This window comes from Lepus europaeus, chromosome 2 (assembly GCF_033115175.1).
Source record: "Lepus europaeus isolate LE1 chromosome 2, mLepTim1.pri, whole genome shotgun sequence".
Classification (NCBI taxonomy): domain Eukaryota; kingdom Metazoa; phylum Chordata; class Mammalia; order Lagomorpha; family Leporidae; genus Lepus; species Lepus europaeus.
In genome coordinates this window covers 89,344,488-89,360,533 of record NC_084828.1, presented here as the reverse complement: position 1 = coordinate 89,360,533, position 16,046 = coordinate 89,344,488, and the positions used below count along the sequence as shown (strand labels likewise).

Sequence of the window (16,046 nt, the reverse complement as noted above, 5' to 3'; positions counted from 1 at the left end):
AGTAAATATATTCCAGAAGGAAATATTTTTTTTTTATTTGACAGGTAGAGTTATAGACAGTGAGAGAGACAGAGAGAAAGGTCTTTCTTCTGTTCGTTCACTCCCCGAATGGCCACTAGAGCTGGCACTGCACCCATCCGAAGCCAGGAGCCAGGTGCTTCTTCCTGGTCTCCCATGTGGGTGCAAGGGCCCAAGCACTTGGGCCATCCTCTACTGCCTTTCTGGGCCACAGCAGAAAGGTGGACTGGAAAAGGAGCAACCGGGACTAGAACCCAGCACCCATATGGGATGCCGGCACCACAGGTGGAGGATTAACCAAGTGAGCCATGGCACCGGCCCCCAGAAGGAAATATTGATATGTTTTAGGGAAAATGAAAAATAATTATGATAGAAATTCTGAGATTTTAAATAGAAAAATCATATCTGATTAACATACCAAGACACAGTTAAATCCATAGACTACAACATTAGTCATATTATTGTTGTAAGTTCATTTGTTGTGGGTGGCAGTGCAACTGCGCATCAACCTTTAGATAGCAGCTTGGTAACACACAGGAAATGTTACAAAAACACTGAATTGGGACAGGTATCATGGCGTACCTTGAGACAACGCATCTCATATTGTAGTCCTGGGTGCTCCATGTTTCCAATTCAGCTCCCTACTGATGTGCCTGGGATGCAGGGGATGATGATTTTAGTGTTCGGACCTCTGCAGCTTCCATGGGATATCCAGATGGGGGTACTGGCTTCTGGCTTTGGCCTGGCCCAATCCTGGATGGTACAGGCATCTGGAGAGTGACTAAGTGGATGGAATATCTCTCTCTGTCTCTCCTTCTCTCTCGCTGTTTCTGCCTCTCTGTCACTCTGTCTTTCAAATAAATTAAATAAATTTAAAAAATTCAGTTATCCCATTTAAGGAACTATGCCACAGAAAATTAAAAATAAAAGGGCTGTAAGCAAGAAGATCACTATCAAATTGAAACTAAAAATAATTAAATGAATACTTTTAAAGAAATATTTAAGTAAAATATCTCATCTATACAATGGACTATTCTTATTTAGGCATTAAAATAGCAATTATGGAGATTAAGAAGCACCACAGAAAATGCTAATATAATAAATGTTGAATGAGGAAAATGGAATAATAAATTATGTGTAAATTTTTTGCTTATAAAAATGAAAAAATTTTATCCATGCACGGACAGCCACTGGAAGACATGATCAGAGTTTCTTTTTTTCTGTTGACCTGCTTTTCTGCTTGAGTCCATAAAAGAACCTATGTTCATTAGAATTAGGGAAGTCTTCCTTCTTTCCATTTCCTTCATTCATTTCATACTCATATCTATGTCATACTCATAGGTGACATCTGAGTGGTGAGTTAAGGGAGGAGATCACTGCACACAGAGAGTGTAACTTTTCATCTTTTCCAGCCCAGGCAAGGGCTCAGGCTGCAAGCATTTCTTTCTTTCTTTCTTTTTTTTTTTTTTTTTTCAGTTCAAACTCACTCCCCGTTCATTGAGTCCAAGTTGCCATGGCGTAGTCTGGCGCTCAATAAGGGAAAGCGTGTTTGAATAAGGTAATGCTATCATCAGCATGTCCAGGAGACGGTTACAGTCAAGTAGCAATGCAGTAAGGCGCTGGGGATCACACAGGTTACACTTTGTCAAGGCCCAGCTCCTCTGGAGTAGATTCCCAGTTCATTTAAAGTTGGTCTAAGTTCCTGGATGACATAGGGGTAGATTTCCTTATGAGGTCCTGCTCTGTCCTTCACAACCTCTAGGATGGGGACTGCACTAGCGAAGTCATTTAGCCGTGTGCAGGCCCGCAGAGCAGCATCAATGACTTTGGGCTCTGGCACCAGATCATAGCCAACACGCGTGTTCATCCCTTTACGCAGCTCCCAGGCATCTATGTCTGGCTTGTTGAAATACGTCACCCATCGAGCGTCAAACTCCTCGTCTGTCTCGTGCGACCCGTGGGAGTAGCAGCAAACTGACTGGAGAGCGGCGGCGGCGCCGGGAGCCGGGCCGGGGCGCTGGAGGCCTCGAAGTCCGGCTCGGACGGCTGCGGCCGCGGCGCAGCGGCGGAGAGCGGCGCCCAGCATGACGGCGATGGCGGCGCGCGGAGGCAGAGACCGGCCGGCGGCCCGCTCGCGGCTGCTCCGGCGCTCCCGGGGGCCAGGCTCACGCCCATTTATTTCTTTCTTTGCTTCAGCATCTCCAAATTGTAAGATCCCTGGGCAGTTCCTGTTCCTGCAAAGGACTCCTTACATTTTCCAACCCCACTGCCTATGACTAGGTATAAAACTAAATTCCATGGCGATAGGAATAGCATATTTTTTTGGTACCCAAATTGTCTTGATTAGCTTGTTCTTATCACCTTTGTGACAGATGGCTGATATTTTTATTTCCTTCAGTTGACTGGGAATATTACCCAATTTGCTCAAGTCTATGTGGAATGGGGTTATGATTAACATTGGTAGGCTCAACAAAAACCAAGAAAAGTCGAAAAAATCAAATGTCTATCAGTTGGTTAATAGATAAACAAAAATGTTATATATCCATAAAATGAATATTATTTAGTAATAAAAAGGAAGAGTGATATGAAATATACTGTAATGTGGGCAAACATTGAAAATAGTATCATAAATGATGGGAGAAATTATTTGCAAACTATGCAACTGATAAATGATTAGTAACCAGAATATATAATATATATATAAAGAAACTCAACAGCAAGAAAACAAAAAACCTGGTTAAGAAATGGGCAAAGGACTTAAACAGGCATTTTTCAAAAGAGGAAATCCAATGGCCAACAGGAAAAATGTTCATGATCATTAGCCATCAGGGAAATGGAAATCAAAACCACAATGAGGTTTCACCTCACCCCCATTAGAATGGCTTTCATACAGAAATCAACAAACAATAAATGCTGGCAGATGTGGGGTAAAAGGTACCTAATCCACAGTAGGTAGGAATGTAAACTGGTACAGCCACTATGGAAGACAGTGTGGAGATATCTCACACATCTGAATATAGACCTACCATATGGCCTAGCCATCCCACTTCTGGGAATGTATCCAAGGGAAATGAAATCAGCATATGAAAGAGTTATCTGTAGCCTCATGTTTATTGCAGCTCAATTCACAATAGCTAAGATATGGAATCAACTCAAATGTCTGTCAACTGAAGGCTGATTTAAAAAACTATGGGATATGTACACCATGGAATATTACACAGTAGTAAAAAATGAAATCCTGTCATTTGCAGTAAAATGGATGGAATTAGAAAGCACTCGTAATTAGTGAAATAAGCCACTCCCAAAAGGACAAACACCATATGTTCTCCCTGATCTGTGGTAACTAATAGAGCACCTAAAGGTAATCTATAGAAGAGTGACACTTTGAGATGTGATGACTTTGAACAGCTCTTGTGTTGACTGTTGAGGAACAGTTTTTTTTTTTTTTTCATACTTTGTTGAACTCTTAACTTAGTAACTAAATAATCTTATGTGTATAAAGTTAATGGAAAATAGATCTTAGTGAAAAAATAAAAATGGGAGTAGGAGAGGGAGGAGGAAAAGAGGTGGGGGTGTAGTTGTGGTGGGAAGGATCACTACATTTCTTTTTTTTAAATTTTTTATTTATTTATTTATTTTTAACTTTTATTTAGCAAATATAAATTTCCAAAGTACGGCTTATGGATTACAATGGCTTCCCCCCCCCCCCCATAACTTCCCTCCCACCTGCAACCCTCCCATCTCCCGCTCCCTCTCCCATTCCATTCACATCGATTCATTTTAAATTATCTTTATATACAGAAGATCAATTTAGTATATATTAAGTAAAGATTTCAACAGTTTGTACCCACACAGAACATAAAGTGTAAAATACTGTTTGAGTACTAAAGTTGTATTTATGAAATGCATGGATTTTGTATACCTTAAATAAAAGTTTTCTGGGAAAAATGTGTTTTGCATCCCCCCCAAAAAAAGTGAAGCCATACATAAAATACCAAATCATGCATCATTCTATTTATTTGATTGTACAAAATGGGCATATTCTTAGAAATAGGAAATAGATTAATGGTCTCCATGAGGTAGGGGAAGGGAATGAAGGAATTTTCTACTAAGAAATATAGAGTACCTCTTTGGGGATAATGAAAATATTCCAGAACTGGTAGTTGGGATAGTTGCAAAGCTTTGTGGAATACTAAAACACTTCTTAAATATTTACAGTGAGAGATATGTAAACTAGCTCCCAATTTTAAGATATGCAAATTGGTAGAATGGATTAAATACCATGATTCAGCTATATACTGTCCACAGGAAACTCACATCAAATATAAGGATTTTAGACACATTGAAAATAAAAGGAGGAAAAACATACAACATGAAAGTTTTCATCAAAATAAAGGAGGGAAATTATATTACTAGTAGACAGTAGGCCTCAGGACAAAGAAAATATCATAAAGAAAGAAGGATATGACATTAAGTGAAAAGGGTCAATCTAACAAAAAGGCATAGCTATCCTAAATGTGTTTGCACCAAACAAGAGAGCTGCAAACTTTATGAAACAGAAATGTGAGAACTGAAAAAAAAATCCATGAATTTCTACCTTAGTTGGAAAGTTAACATTGCTCTCTCAACAATGATAAAACATCTAAAGCGAAAAGCAGCAAGCAAGTTGATTAACTCAGTAATGCTTTCACTCTGACATCATTGGAGTGTCCTGCCTAACGATCTAGTTTTGATAGCAATATCCTCTGCAAGTTCAAGGTTAGATATCAACAAATATGTCCTCATTTCAAATGCCAGCTGTGAATCCTGGAAGCCAACTAGACATTTTACTAACTAGCTATAAACGTGTGTGTTCCCATAGCCCTCCACAGGTTCAATAATGTTCTAAGATGATTAATCGACACTTCTATACATTTTTATAGTTTACAACTCAAGAACAGTTGATGGGGGATAACCATAGGATAAGGTTTAGCAGTGTACTAGACACAGAGCTTCCATGCCTTCCAATGGAGATAGGGCATGTTACCCTGCTGGTTAATCAAGGTGTTCATAAACCAGAAGGCTACACCAGTTTCCAAAGTTCTTATTAGAATTTTGTTATTTAGGAATTATTGATCAATCATTGGTCATGTAAATTAAAGCCATTGATAGCTCTCTTCCCCTCAACTAAAGGGATTCTGGCCTGAAGTTCTAACCTAATCACATGACTTTCCTTTCTGCAATAAGGCTACAACCTAAAGCTATTTAGGAGTTCATAAATGGTTTCCTCATTTGCATAATAAAGATACTTTAATTATTTAGGAAATTTCAAAGGTGCTAGGAACTGGGAACAAATATTAGACATAATTTTTAATTAGATCATAGCCATCAAACAATAGTATGTATCCTGACATTTCTATAAAACTCTGCACTGTAACAACATAATGTATATTATTGTCAAGTACTTGTTGAATAAAGACCAAGACAGATAACTTTCTGGGCCATAAAATGACCTTTGACAAACTTAAAAGATTAAAATCACACAATGTGTTCTTCAGTCACTAAAAATTAATAACAGAAAAAAATCTCTAAACACATAGAAATGAGAAAACATATTCCTAAATAATCTATGTGTCAAAGAAGGATCCAAGAGAATTTTGAAAAAAATCATTGAACTGAATGAAAATAAAAATATAACATCAAAATTTGTAGAACATAGCTGAAGTAGTGCTGAGAGATAAATGTATAGGATTTGAAGTTTGTATCGGAAAAATAGAAGTCTTTTTTCAGTTATCCAAACTCAGCCTCAAGAACATAGAAAGGGAGGAGCAAACAAATTCAAGACCAAGAGAAATAAAAGAGTAATAGAGTTGAAATCAATGAGATAGAAAACATAAAGATGATAGAAAAATTTAATGAACCGAAGATTTTTTTAAGTTCCATAAAATTTACAAGTCTGAAGAAATATTGACTTAAAAATCACCATTATTAGGAATGATACATAGAATTTCAGAAGTAACATTTTAGTCATCAAAGAAAAATTCTTCAAATAACTCACACAAGTAAATTTGGCGTGCTACATAAAATGAACCAATTATTCAAAACCTACAAATTATCCTAGCTCTTCTAATGGTGAATGAATAATTTGAATATCCCTATTACAATAAGTAAACTGAATTCATAAGTTCACATAAAAAATGTGTGGGAGCAGATGAATTCCCTGGAGAATTTTACCAGAATTTTAAAGAATCAGCATCAACTCTTTAAGAAAATAGAACAAAAAGGAACATATCCTAGTATTATCCTGTTTGGTTACCAACAGAGAGTTTAAAAAAGAAAATTTTAGGCCAATATCTCTTAGGAATATAGAGACAATGATACTGAACAAGATAATAGGACATAGAATTCATCAATATATAAAAAAACAACTATATAACATGACCAAATGATATTTATTCCAGTGAGGCCAAGCTGATTTAATAGTTGAAACTTAATAAACTTAAACACCATATTAAGAGGTTAAAGAAATTACATGATTATGTAAACTGATGTAGAAAAAGCATTTGATAAAACTCAATACTTATTTGTGATAAAAACTCTCACATAGGAGAATCAAACTTGCTCAACTTGTTAAAATATGAAAAAAAAAGAAAACTACCCAATATTGATGAAAGACATCAAATATATAAATAAATGTAGAAACATATCATCTTAATGGATTGGAACATGTGACATAATTCACATATCAATTTTCCCAAAACTTATATCCTTGTACAAATTCAACATAACTCTCAATAAAATCTCAACAAGACTTTTATAGATTTCAACTAACATTATTCCAAAATTCATGTAGAAGGACAAAGTAATTAAATTAGCAAAAGCAGTTATGAAAAAGAAATACAAAGTAGTAAGGATCAACCCACTTAATTTTATTTTATTATTATTATTAATTTTTTTGCAAAATGATAAGGCTTTATTGGGGATAGGACATCCAACAGAACAGAAGGGACAGAGAGAGAGCACTCAGTCTCTAGGACTGGGAGAGAGTGAGGTTCTGTGGTCCCTTAGGGCATCTGTGAAGGTTTTATTGCCCCATGTTATCAGGTCAGGTAACCCATTTGGTCCTGACAGAGAATTATCCTAGGAGCTCTCCTTGAGGGAAGGGCTGGGACCCCTTGGAAGGTTATCAGGGTCTGGGCAGGACTTTGAAGTGCAAAATGCTGGGCTTCTGGAGCTTCCACAGTAGGTGCTGGACTTCAGCCCCCCCCCCCCCAACCTCTACACCCCCCCCCCCCCCCCCCCGGGCACACACAGTAGGCTAACTTTTAACTTCCTGCCTAACAGTAGCACATTGGGAGCCTGTAGGAACAGCAAAATTCAACATTGAAAGTGTGGTTTCTACTGAGTGAATCTCACTTTCACACCATCGCAAATTCAAAAAGTCCAAGTCAAACCATCCTAAGTTGAGGAATGTCTATTTTGTTAAACATACTTGGCCAATGGCCCCAACTTTAGGAGATAGTTTTTTTTTTTTAAACTTTTATTTAGTAAATATAAATTTCGAAAGTACAGTTTATGGATTACAATGGCTCCCCCCCCCCCATAATTTCCCTCCCACTCACACCCCTCCCATCTCCTGCTCCCTTTTCCATTCCATTCACATCAAGATTCATTTTCAATTATCTTTATATACAGAAGATCAATTTAGTATATATTAAGTAAAGATTTCAACAGTTTGCACCCACACAGAAACACAAAGTGTAAAATACTGTTTCAGTACTAGTTATAGCATTACTTCATATTGGACAACACATTAAGGACAGATCCCACATGAGGAGTAAGTACACAGTGACTCCTGTTGTTGACTTAACCCACTTAATTTTTAAGAGCAATTACTTAGCTAAAGAGATCAGGAACTGGTGGCTATCGGTAGTAGGATAGATTCATAGAGATCAATAGAGTATATAAAGACTATAATAAATATATGAAATCACTTTTTGACAAAGGAGGAAAGGCAATTCAGAGGTGCTGTCACAATAGCATCATAGATGAACATTCATAGATGAACTTCAATGTAAGTCTCAGTCTTCAGTACAAAACAACTCAAAATAAATGGAAGTCTTCAATGTAAAATGTCAAGGTATCAAAGGTTTTTAAAAAAATAGAAGAAATATCTTTTGGATTTAGGGACAAGGAAAGAGTTCTTAGACTTAATACCAAAAGTATTACTGCTAAAAAGAAAAACTAATAGATTAGACTATCAAAATTAATGAATTTTGCTCTGTGGAAAGACTGTTAGATGATCAAAAGACAAACTAAAGACTGAGAAAACATATTTGCAAACCAAATGCCTGACAAAAGGATAGTACCTAGAATATATAAAGCTCCCTCAAAATTCAACAGTAAAAAAAAATAATCATATTAGAAAATGTGCAAAAGAAATGAAGAGCTATTTTACTGAATAGGATATATAAATGGCAAGTAAGCACATGAACAAATATTAAATATCACTAGTCATGAAGCAAAACTAATTAAAACCACAATGGTATTTCCCTACATGCTCATCAGAGTGGCTAAAACAAGAAATAATGACAACATCAAAAGTTGGTATAAAGACAGAAGAGTTGGATCACATATACATTTCTGATTTGGATGGACAATGATTTAACTATTCAGGACAGTTTGTCATTTTCTGAAAAATATTACCATGTACTAGAAATTGCACTCCTGGCATTTTCCCCAGAGAAATGAAAGTCTATGTGCATGAATGTTTATAGCAGCTTTATGAATAATAGCCAAAACGGGAAACAATCCAGACATCCTTCAATTGATGGAGGCAATACAGCATTTGTCTTTGTATGGCTGGATTATTTCACTTAGCATAAAGTCCTCGAGTTTCACCTATGTCGTTCTATGACTGGATAATCGTATGTATATATCACATTCTATTTATTCATCTCTTGAAAGATTTTTGGTTAACTTCCACACAATGACTGTTGTGAATAGGGCTGCAGTGAACACGAGAGCACTGATAACGCTGTGCTCTTGATGTCCTTAAAATCTTCTATCTAGCTTTCACCTTCATACTGTAGAGAGAGATTGAGTCTCATTGAGAAGGCATGGGTTTGGCCTTGGACAGAAGATCTGCAAATATATGACAAGGACTTTCTCTTTGGTCTTCAACAAATAAGGCAATTGTTCTCAGACATTTTGTTTTACCACCCCCAGTACTTTTAAGAGGACCTTATGGAGCTTTTGTTCATGGGTTGTACGTTCCACTGTTTACTGTATTTTAAAGTAAAGCTGAGGAAATTTAATAATAATTGTTTATTTAAAAATAGTAGTATTGAATCTCCTAGGCTAACATAAATAATATTTCATTAAAAACTCTGGAAAAATAAAAAAAAATCAGGAAAAGTAGCATTTTTCATTGTTGCAAATGTCTTTAACAGAAGGCAACTGAATTCTTATAGCTACTTCTACATTCAGCTTCTTGCAATATGTTGTTCTTTATGAAGCATATATTCAAAAGAAAAGAAAAAGAAACCTAGGCTCACCTAGAAATGTAGTTGGAAAAGGGAAGCATATTTAATAGCCTTTGAAATTATCGTGGATATTGTTTTTTTGATACCAAATCAATAAATTTGACAAATAATTTCTTAAAGATTTATTTTTTTGTTTGCTTACTTGAAAGACAAACTACATTAAAAGGACAGAGAGAGAGAAAGAGATCTTCCATTTCCTGGTTTACTTTCCAAATGGCTACAATGCCTGGGGCTGGGCCAGGCTAAAGCCAGGAGCCTGGAGACTTGTCTGGGTCTCCCATGTGGGTGGAAGGGGGCCAAGGATTTGAACCAGCCTATAGCGTTTTCCAAAGCTATTAGCAGGTAGCTGGATCGGAAGTGGAGCAGCTGGGACATGAGCTGGCACTGATATGAGATGCATTGCAGGTGATGTTGCAGGCAGCAACTTAACCTGCTATGCCACAAACCTGGTCATTTGTAAAATATTAGTACGCTAAATTAGGAAAATCTTTGAAACACTGATACCTCATTCTATAATATTAATAAATCACACTTACATATACCACCAGTCTCATTAGAAAAGTACTAAGTATTGTGAGCCACCAAGCTTACAAGTAATGGATATAGATTTTTCCAAATTGCAGGCATGCATGCATTTTCATTGGACAGGAAAAGTTTTATCTTTGTTTGCAAAAATATCCTGTTTTGCAGTAGTAAACATGCTGCTTGTTACTTCCACATCACATATTGAAGTGTCTGATTTGAGTCCAATCCATGCTTCCAATCCAGCTTCCTGCTAATGGACACCCTTGGGGGAAGCAGATGATGACTCAAATACTTGGGTCCCTGGAACTCAGTTGAGAGGACTAGACTGAGTTCTGAGCCCCTGGGTTCTGCCTGACTCAGCCTTGGCTATTGCAGATATTTCAGAAGTTAAACATTGGATGGGGCCTTCACTGTAGCATGGTAGGTTAAGTCACTGCCTGCAACAGCAGAATCCCATATGGGTCCCAGTTCCAGTCCTGGCTGCTCCACTTCTGAACCAGCTCCCTGCTAATGTGCCATGGAAAATAATGGAAGATGACTCAAGTGCTTTGGTCCCTGCACCCACGTCAGAAATTTGGAAAAACTCCTGGCTTCAGCCTGGCCCAGCTCTGGCTGTTGAGGCCATTGGGGAGTGAATTAGCAGATGGAAGATTCTCTTTAACTCCCTCTTTCTGTCTGTAACTCTGCCTTTCAAATAAATTAATTAATCTTGATAAAAAGGTTAATCATCAGAAGAAAGATCTCTATTTGTCTCTCTCTCTGCATTTTGAATATAATGAAAATAAATAAATACTCTCTCTTGTTTTCCATGAAGTTACAGCCTCAATTCATTTATTTGCAAAAGAATGTTTACCCAAGATCCAAGTTTGAATGATTAGTTTTGTCTTTAGAGCATTCTTTCAAGTAAAAGTGATGTCCCATATAAAATAGATATTTAATTTGCAGCTCACTGATACAACTGCTTTTCTTTGGGATAGCTACCATATTTGGATAAGCAGCAGAAGTGTTTTACATGACATGTAGACAAGGATTGATATTTAATAAATTTAATCTTTTTACTGTTTCATGAAAGGCATTTTTGAGTGGGTGAATGAAACTAAGGTGGCAGTGAAGAATACAGCGACTGAGAATACAGTGTGGTGTGATTTCCTTGATTTATATTTAACGTCTGCAGTTTCACTATCATCTGGGGAAAAATCATCATTGCTGGAAAAATGCATTTAGCAGAAGTCTTACTAAATAAATAGTTTAGACTTCAGAAAACTCCTGAATAAACCTCAGGGTGCCCCAGAAGATTGGGCAACAAATACTGAAGAACACAGAATTTAGGTTATTTTATTTCAGACCTGGAAAAAAATTAATTTTATGCCACTTTATCATGTTGACAAGATCATACCACTTTCTCAACAAATCCAATCTCATTATGCCTGAGATATCCAATGTAACTACAGAGTGTGTGTGTTAAAATAAAGACCACAACAGATGAAGACAAATTGTCATTATCAAAGTATCTATACAATTGAACAAAAATGTTGTATCTGAGGGGGGTCAGCACTGTGGCATAGTGGGTGAGGCCGCTGACTTCAATGCAGGCATCTCATGTGGGCACTGGTTTGAGTCCCTGCTGCTCAGTTTCCAATCTAGCTCTCTTTCTCTCTCTCTCTCTCTCTCTTTTTTAAAGATTCATTTATTTATTTGAAAGGCAGAGTTACAGAGAGGCAGAGAGCAGAGAGAGAGAGAGAGAGAGAGAGGTCTTCCATCTGCTTGTTCACTCCCCAAATGGCTCTCTGCTAGGCTCTGGGAGGGCAATGGAGGATGGCTCAAGGACTTGGTCCCCTGCACCTTCGTGGGAGACCCAGAGGAAGCTCTGGACTCCTGACTTTGGGTCAGCCCAGCTCTGGCCGTTGCAGCCATTTGGGGAGTGAGCCAGCTGTTGGAGGATCTCTCTCTCTCCTTGCCTTTGCCTATCTGTGACTCTCCCTTTGAAATAAATAAATCTTTAAAAAATGTTTTATCTGTATATGATAGTGTTATTCATTAAGTGGGTTGTCTTAAAATATCTAATTATCTTTTCCTAGCATTGTGTATAGTAAGCATGGTTTATAAAAATTCTGCTTGAATGAGCAATGCTTCCTTCAAAAAAGTTTATCAATTCTGACAAGCCTTATTTTTAGTTGTTTCAAAATTGGGAACTTCTACTGAATGAGGATGAGATGATAAAATCTGTAACACATTTCCACTCATGTCATTATCAAGAAAAGAATAACTAATGGAGCCACTGTTTACTGAGTGACTGCTATGACCAGGAATTATAGGCACTTATTTAATATTAACAGTGAATGAACAAGATTATTATTATTCCCAACTAAAGCTGAGGAAACTGGGGCTTAGAAGTAGAGTAGTAAATATAAGAACTTAATGATGACGCTAAGAGTCATTTTGAATTTCAGAACTGATTAGAAAGAGTTGATCTTGCTCATGTCAAAGTGGATGTCTCCTCAGTCTTAGAACTGTAACTGGCATTATTATTCATTGGCACTGACAAGCTTCTCACACGCTTTATCCTGGTTGAAGTTCACGACAAAGGAGTCTCTCCTGGGAGGGCCTCAGACACAGGTGTCTGTGTGCTGGGATCTGTGAACCAAGTTACATCAACAGAAAGCCTGAAGCCTGGGCAGAGAGAACAGGGCTAGCCATTGAACTTCAGAAATTATGACAGCTTTACACTTGCTTAATATCAAGACTGACAGAGGATCTGGAAGGCATAACTCTGGGTACTTGACAGAGGAAAGCCTCTGGCGATAGACGAAATAAAATCTTGTAATATGCTGAAAATTTCTTCAAATGCGAGAGCTTAGTTGGGAACAGCTTCTGACTTATGGTATCTGTTGCTCTGCATTTCAGTGAGTTTCTTGTCTTTGGAGGTAGAAATTTATATTCATTAAATAAAAGTTAAAAAAAAAACAAAAAAGAAAACCAAAAAAAAAAAAAAAAAAAAAAAAGAATGCAGACTACTTGTCCAGGATCCTAGAGAAAGGATGAAGCCGATTGGCCACTTGCCTTGCAGAACATCTTTTAGTCCCAAGTGCAAGAAAGTTTTGAGAAAAGAGAAAACACTCTTCTTTTTGAGCACTTTCATTTCCAAGTTCCTCAATCAGCATCAGTTCATACCTGGAATTCTGTGAACAGGTAACTCAGCAGGACACTTTGCTTTTAAAGCTACTGTCCCCTCACCATAGTATTGAATCTCTTGAAGCAGAGGAGTGATACTACCTCTGTCTTGTAGAGAATAGTGGGAGAATCAGAGACAGATCATTTTTACGTTCTTGCTTATTAAGGACGGGTGGCACAGAATCATCTAAAAGCATTGAAAGAAAGTGGGAGGCCAGCACCGTGGCTCACTAGGCTAATCCTCTGCCTGCGGCGCCAGCACCCTGGGTTCTAGTCCTGGTTGGGGCGCCGGTTCTGTCTCGGTTGCTCCTCTTCCAGTCTAGCTCTCTGTTGTGGCTCGGGAAGGCAGTGGAGAATGGCCCAAGGGCTTGGGCCCTGCACTTGCATGGGAGACCAGGAGGAAGCACCTGACTCCTGGCCACTTGGGGGGTAAACCAACGGAACGAAGACCTTTCTCTCTGTCTCTCTCTCTCACTGTCTAACTCTGCCTGTCGAAAGAAAGAAAGAAAGAAAGGAGGAATGTTGTTAACTTCTTATTTATTATTTATTAAATATCTGCTTTTGGCGTAGCACTGTGAACAAAACAGAATTAGCCCACATTCCTATACAATTATAAAAATGTGCACATAAACCTATACATGTGTATAGCTTGGCCAGAAAATTATGATTGAAAAAGAGATAAGATGTTAAGAGTGATGAGGGGCTGGGCTATGCTCTTTTATAAATGGTGGTCAAGGGAAACTTCTTGGGAAATGGGATGATAGGGCATGAAGCTGAGTGCATAGACTTGAGGGAAGGTACTCAGAATCTTAGAGGGTTTCGAGAGGAAGAGCAACGTGATGTGAATTGAATTTTAAAGCAATCATGCTGGTGCCTAGAAATCAGAGCCTGAGTGGACTAAGGCTAAAGCTCAGTGACCAATGTAGAAGTCCAATGTAAAATATCAGTAGTCTAAATGGTACACTGTGGTGAGAAGAGATCTTTTTTGAGACATAATTTAAATTTTAAGCCACAGGATTTGCTAATGGATTGGATGTAGACTATGAGAGGAAGAATGTAGTAAAGAACATTGGAAAGACTGTGGCCAAGAGACTGAAGACACAGAGATCATCGAGAGTCTTCAGGTTTTTGTGTTGGCTTTTTGATGAGGGCAGGTATAAAGGGATGTGGGATGGATTAGCAACCTGTTTTTACAGAGATTTGAATGCAGATTCCCATAGACATCCTAGTTGAAATGATAAGCAAGTAGATTGATGCCCAATATGCAGTTCAGGGAACTAATTGAGACTGGAATTTTAAGTTTTGATAATTTGATGGGTTTTAGTTAAAGGAACTGAAAGAAAATCAGGAAGACACTCAAAGAGGCTACCTATTGTTGTTGTTTTTTTTTTTTTTCTTGTTAGGATTTACTATGGTCTGGGAGACTTTTCACTTAGGGTAGGTTTGTTTGCTTGCTTGCTTGCTTGTTTGATCATTATTTTTAAACAGAAATTATTCCCATCAAAGCTACTGTAGTATCAGTCACGTCTTGTATATATTTGTAGATAAATGCTAGACTTCAACTCTGTCAGAGCACACTAACTATAGTTGATTTTGTAGGCAATTCATTCATAATTTTGGTGTAACGAATGCCTGATTGGTACAAAAGAACAATGTATTAATAAACTAAAAAACTACACCTCAAAATTTCAATGTATATATTTAATTTTCTAGATGATGTGGCTTTAGTTTTTTTTTAAATGTCTTTCAAAATCCATAATACAAAAAGCACAAACTTCAGTACATCCTGTTTAAGCAATTAAATAAGATCTTTTCAAGAGTTTAAAAACATCATTTTTACACAAATTGCTGATACATTCAATAAATATTGCCTTCTCATAATTTTAATACTAGTTCATCTCAAGAACAACAAAAATTTTGTCCCAAGAGCCAAGACATTAGCTCTGATAAATTTAAGCCTTACTAACATTGTTTCTACGACATTAAGTAATATAATATAAAGTATAAGCCACTCTACTTATAAAATTAACTAGTTTTGAAATTATCTTACAATTCAATAAAGTAATTAACAAATATGAGGATTAACACATAAAGTCCATTACAAAATTTCACAATTTTCCTTCTTAAATAAACCCAATAAATTATGTTTTTCCAGCTTTACTTTAACTATCATCCAAAATGTTTTATTGGAAACATATGAATCCAATAGAAAGGTCATCTCAGAATTTGAAAATTCTCAAACATAAGAAAATCCCATTATAATCTTTTACAATACTATACACAAGACACACTTGTGCTCAGAATTAAAGAATGTAAGGCATCCTCTGTCCTTGTGGTTGTTTGTTTTTAACAGAAAACACTCTTCTAAGTGTATGAATGAGGCACTTCCTAATGATTCTCCGACGGGCCCAAAATGAGACTGTAGGTGTTTTTAGGACTGGTTTACATTCCTCAGGATGTAGGAATTTTTTTTTTTTTAATGTATGATCTGAAGTTAATCTAGGGGAAAAGCATGAATACTACAAGTTTTAGAGGAAAAACAAATCTTTAAAAAGTGATTTTCCCTTCCTTAACAAACATAAGTTAGATTGAAAGGACTAATCCTAATATTCTCTTCAGGGTATTTTTTCTTCTCTGAGCTGAACTCCCCCACGGTGAGGTAGCAGTTTAGATTTAAAAAGATTAAAAAACAACAGAAACTTCATTTCAATCTACTTAATTTCCTAGGATTCCTGGCTGGAATACTAAGTTTCTTGGAAAATGCAGAACCAAGATCACAGGAGAGTTTGAGTCTCTGTGCAGCCAGGC

General features: G+C 37.1%; 1 protein-coding gene across 1 annotated transcript; it reads right to left on the bottom strand.

The window, feature by feature from the left end:
* Window positions 1-1,518: 1,518 nt before the first annotated feature.
* LOC133748561 (cytochrome c oxidase subunit 5A, mitochondrial-like) lies at window positions 1,519-2,165 on the bottom strand. The gene has a single exon (XM_062177458.1). It carries the CDS (start codon window positions 2,102-2,104, stop codon window positions 1,664-1,666), a length of 441 nt encoding a protein of 146 aa, XP_062033442.1. The 5' UTR covers window positions 2,105-2,165; the 3' UTR covers window positions 1,519-1,663.
* Window positions 2,166-16,046: the final 13,881 nt, after the last annotated feature.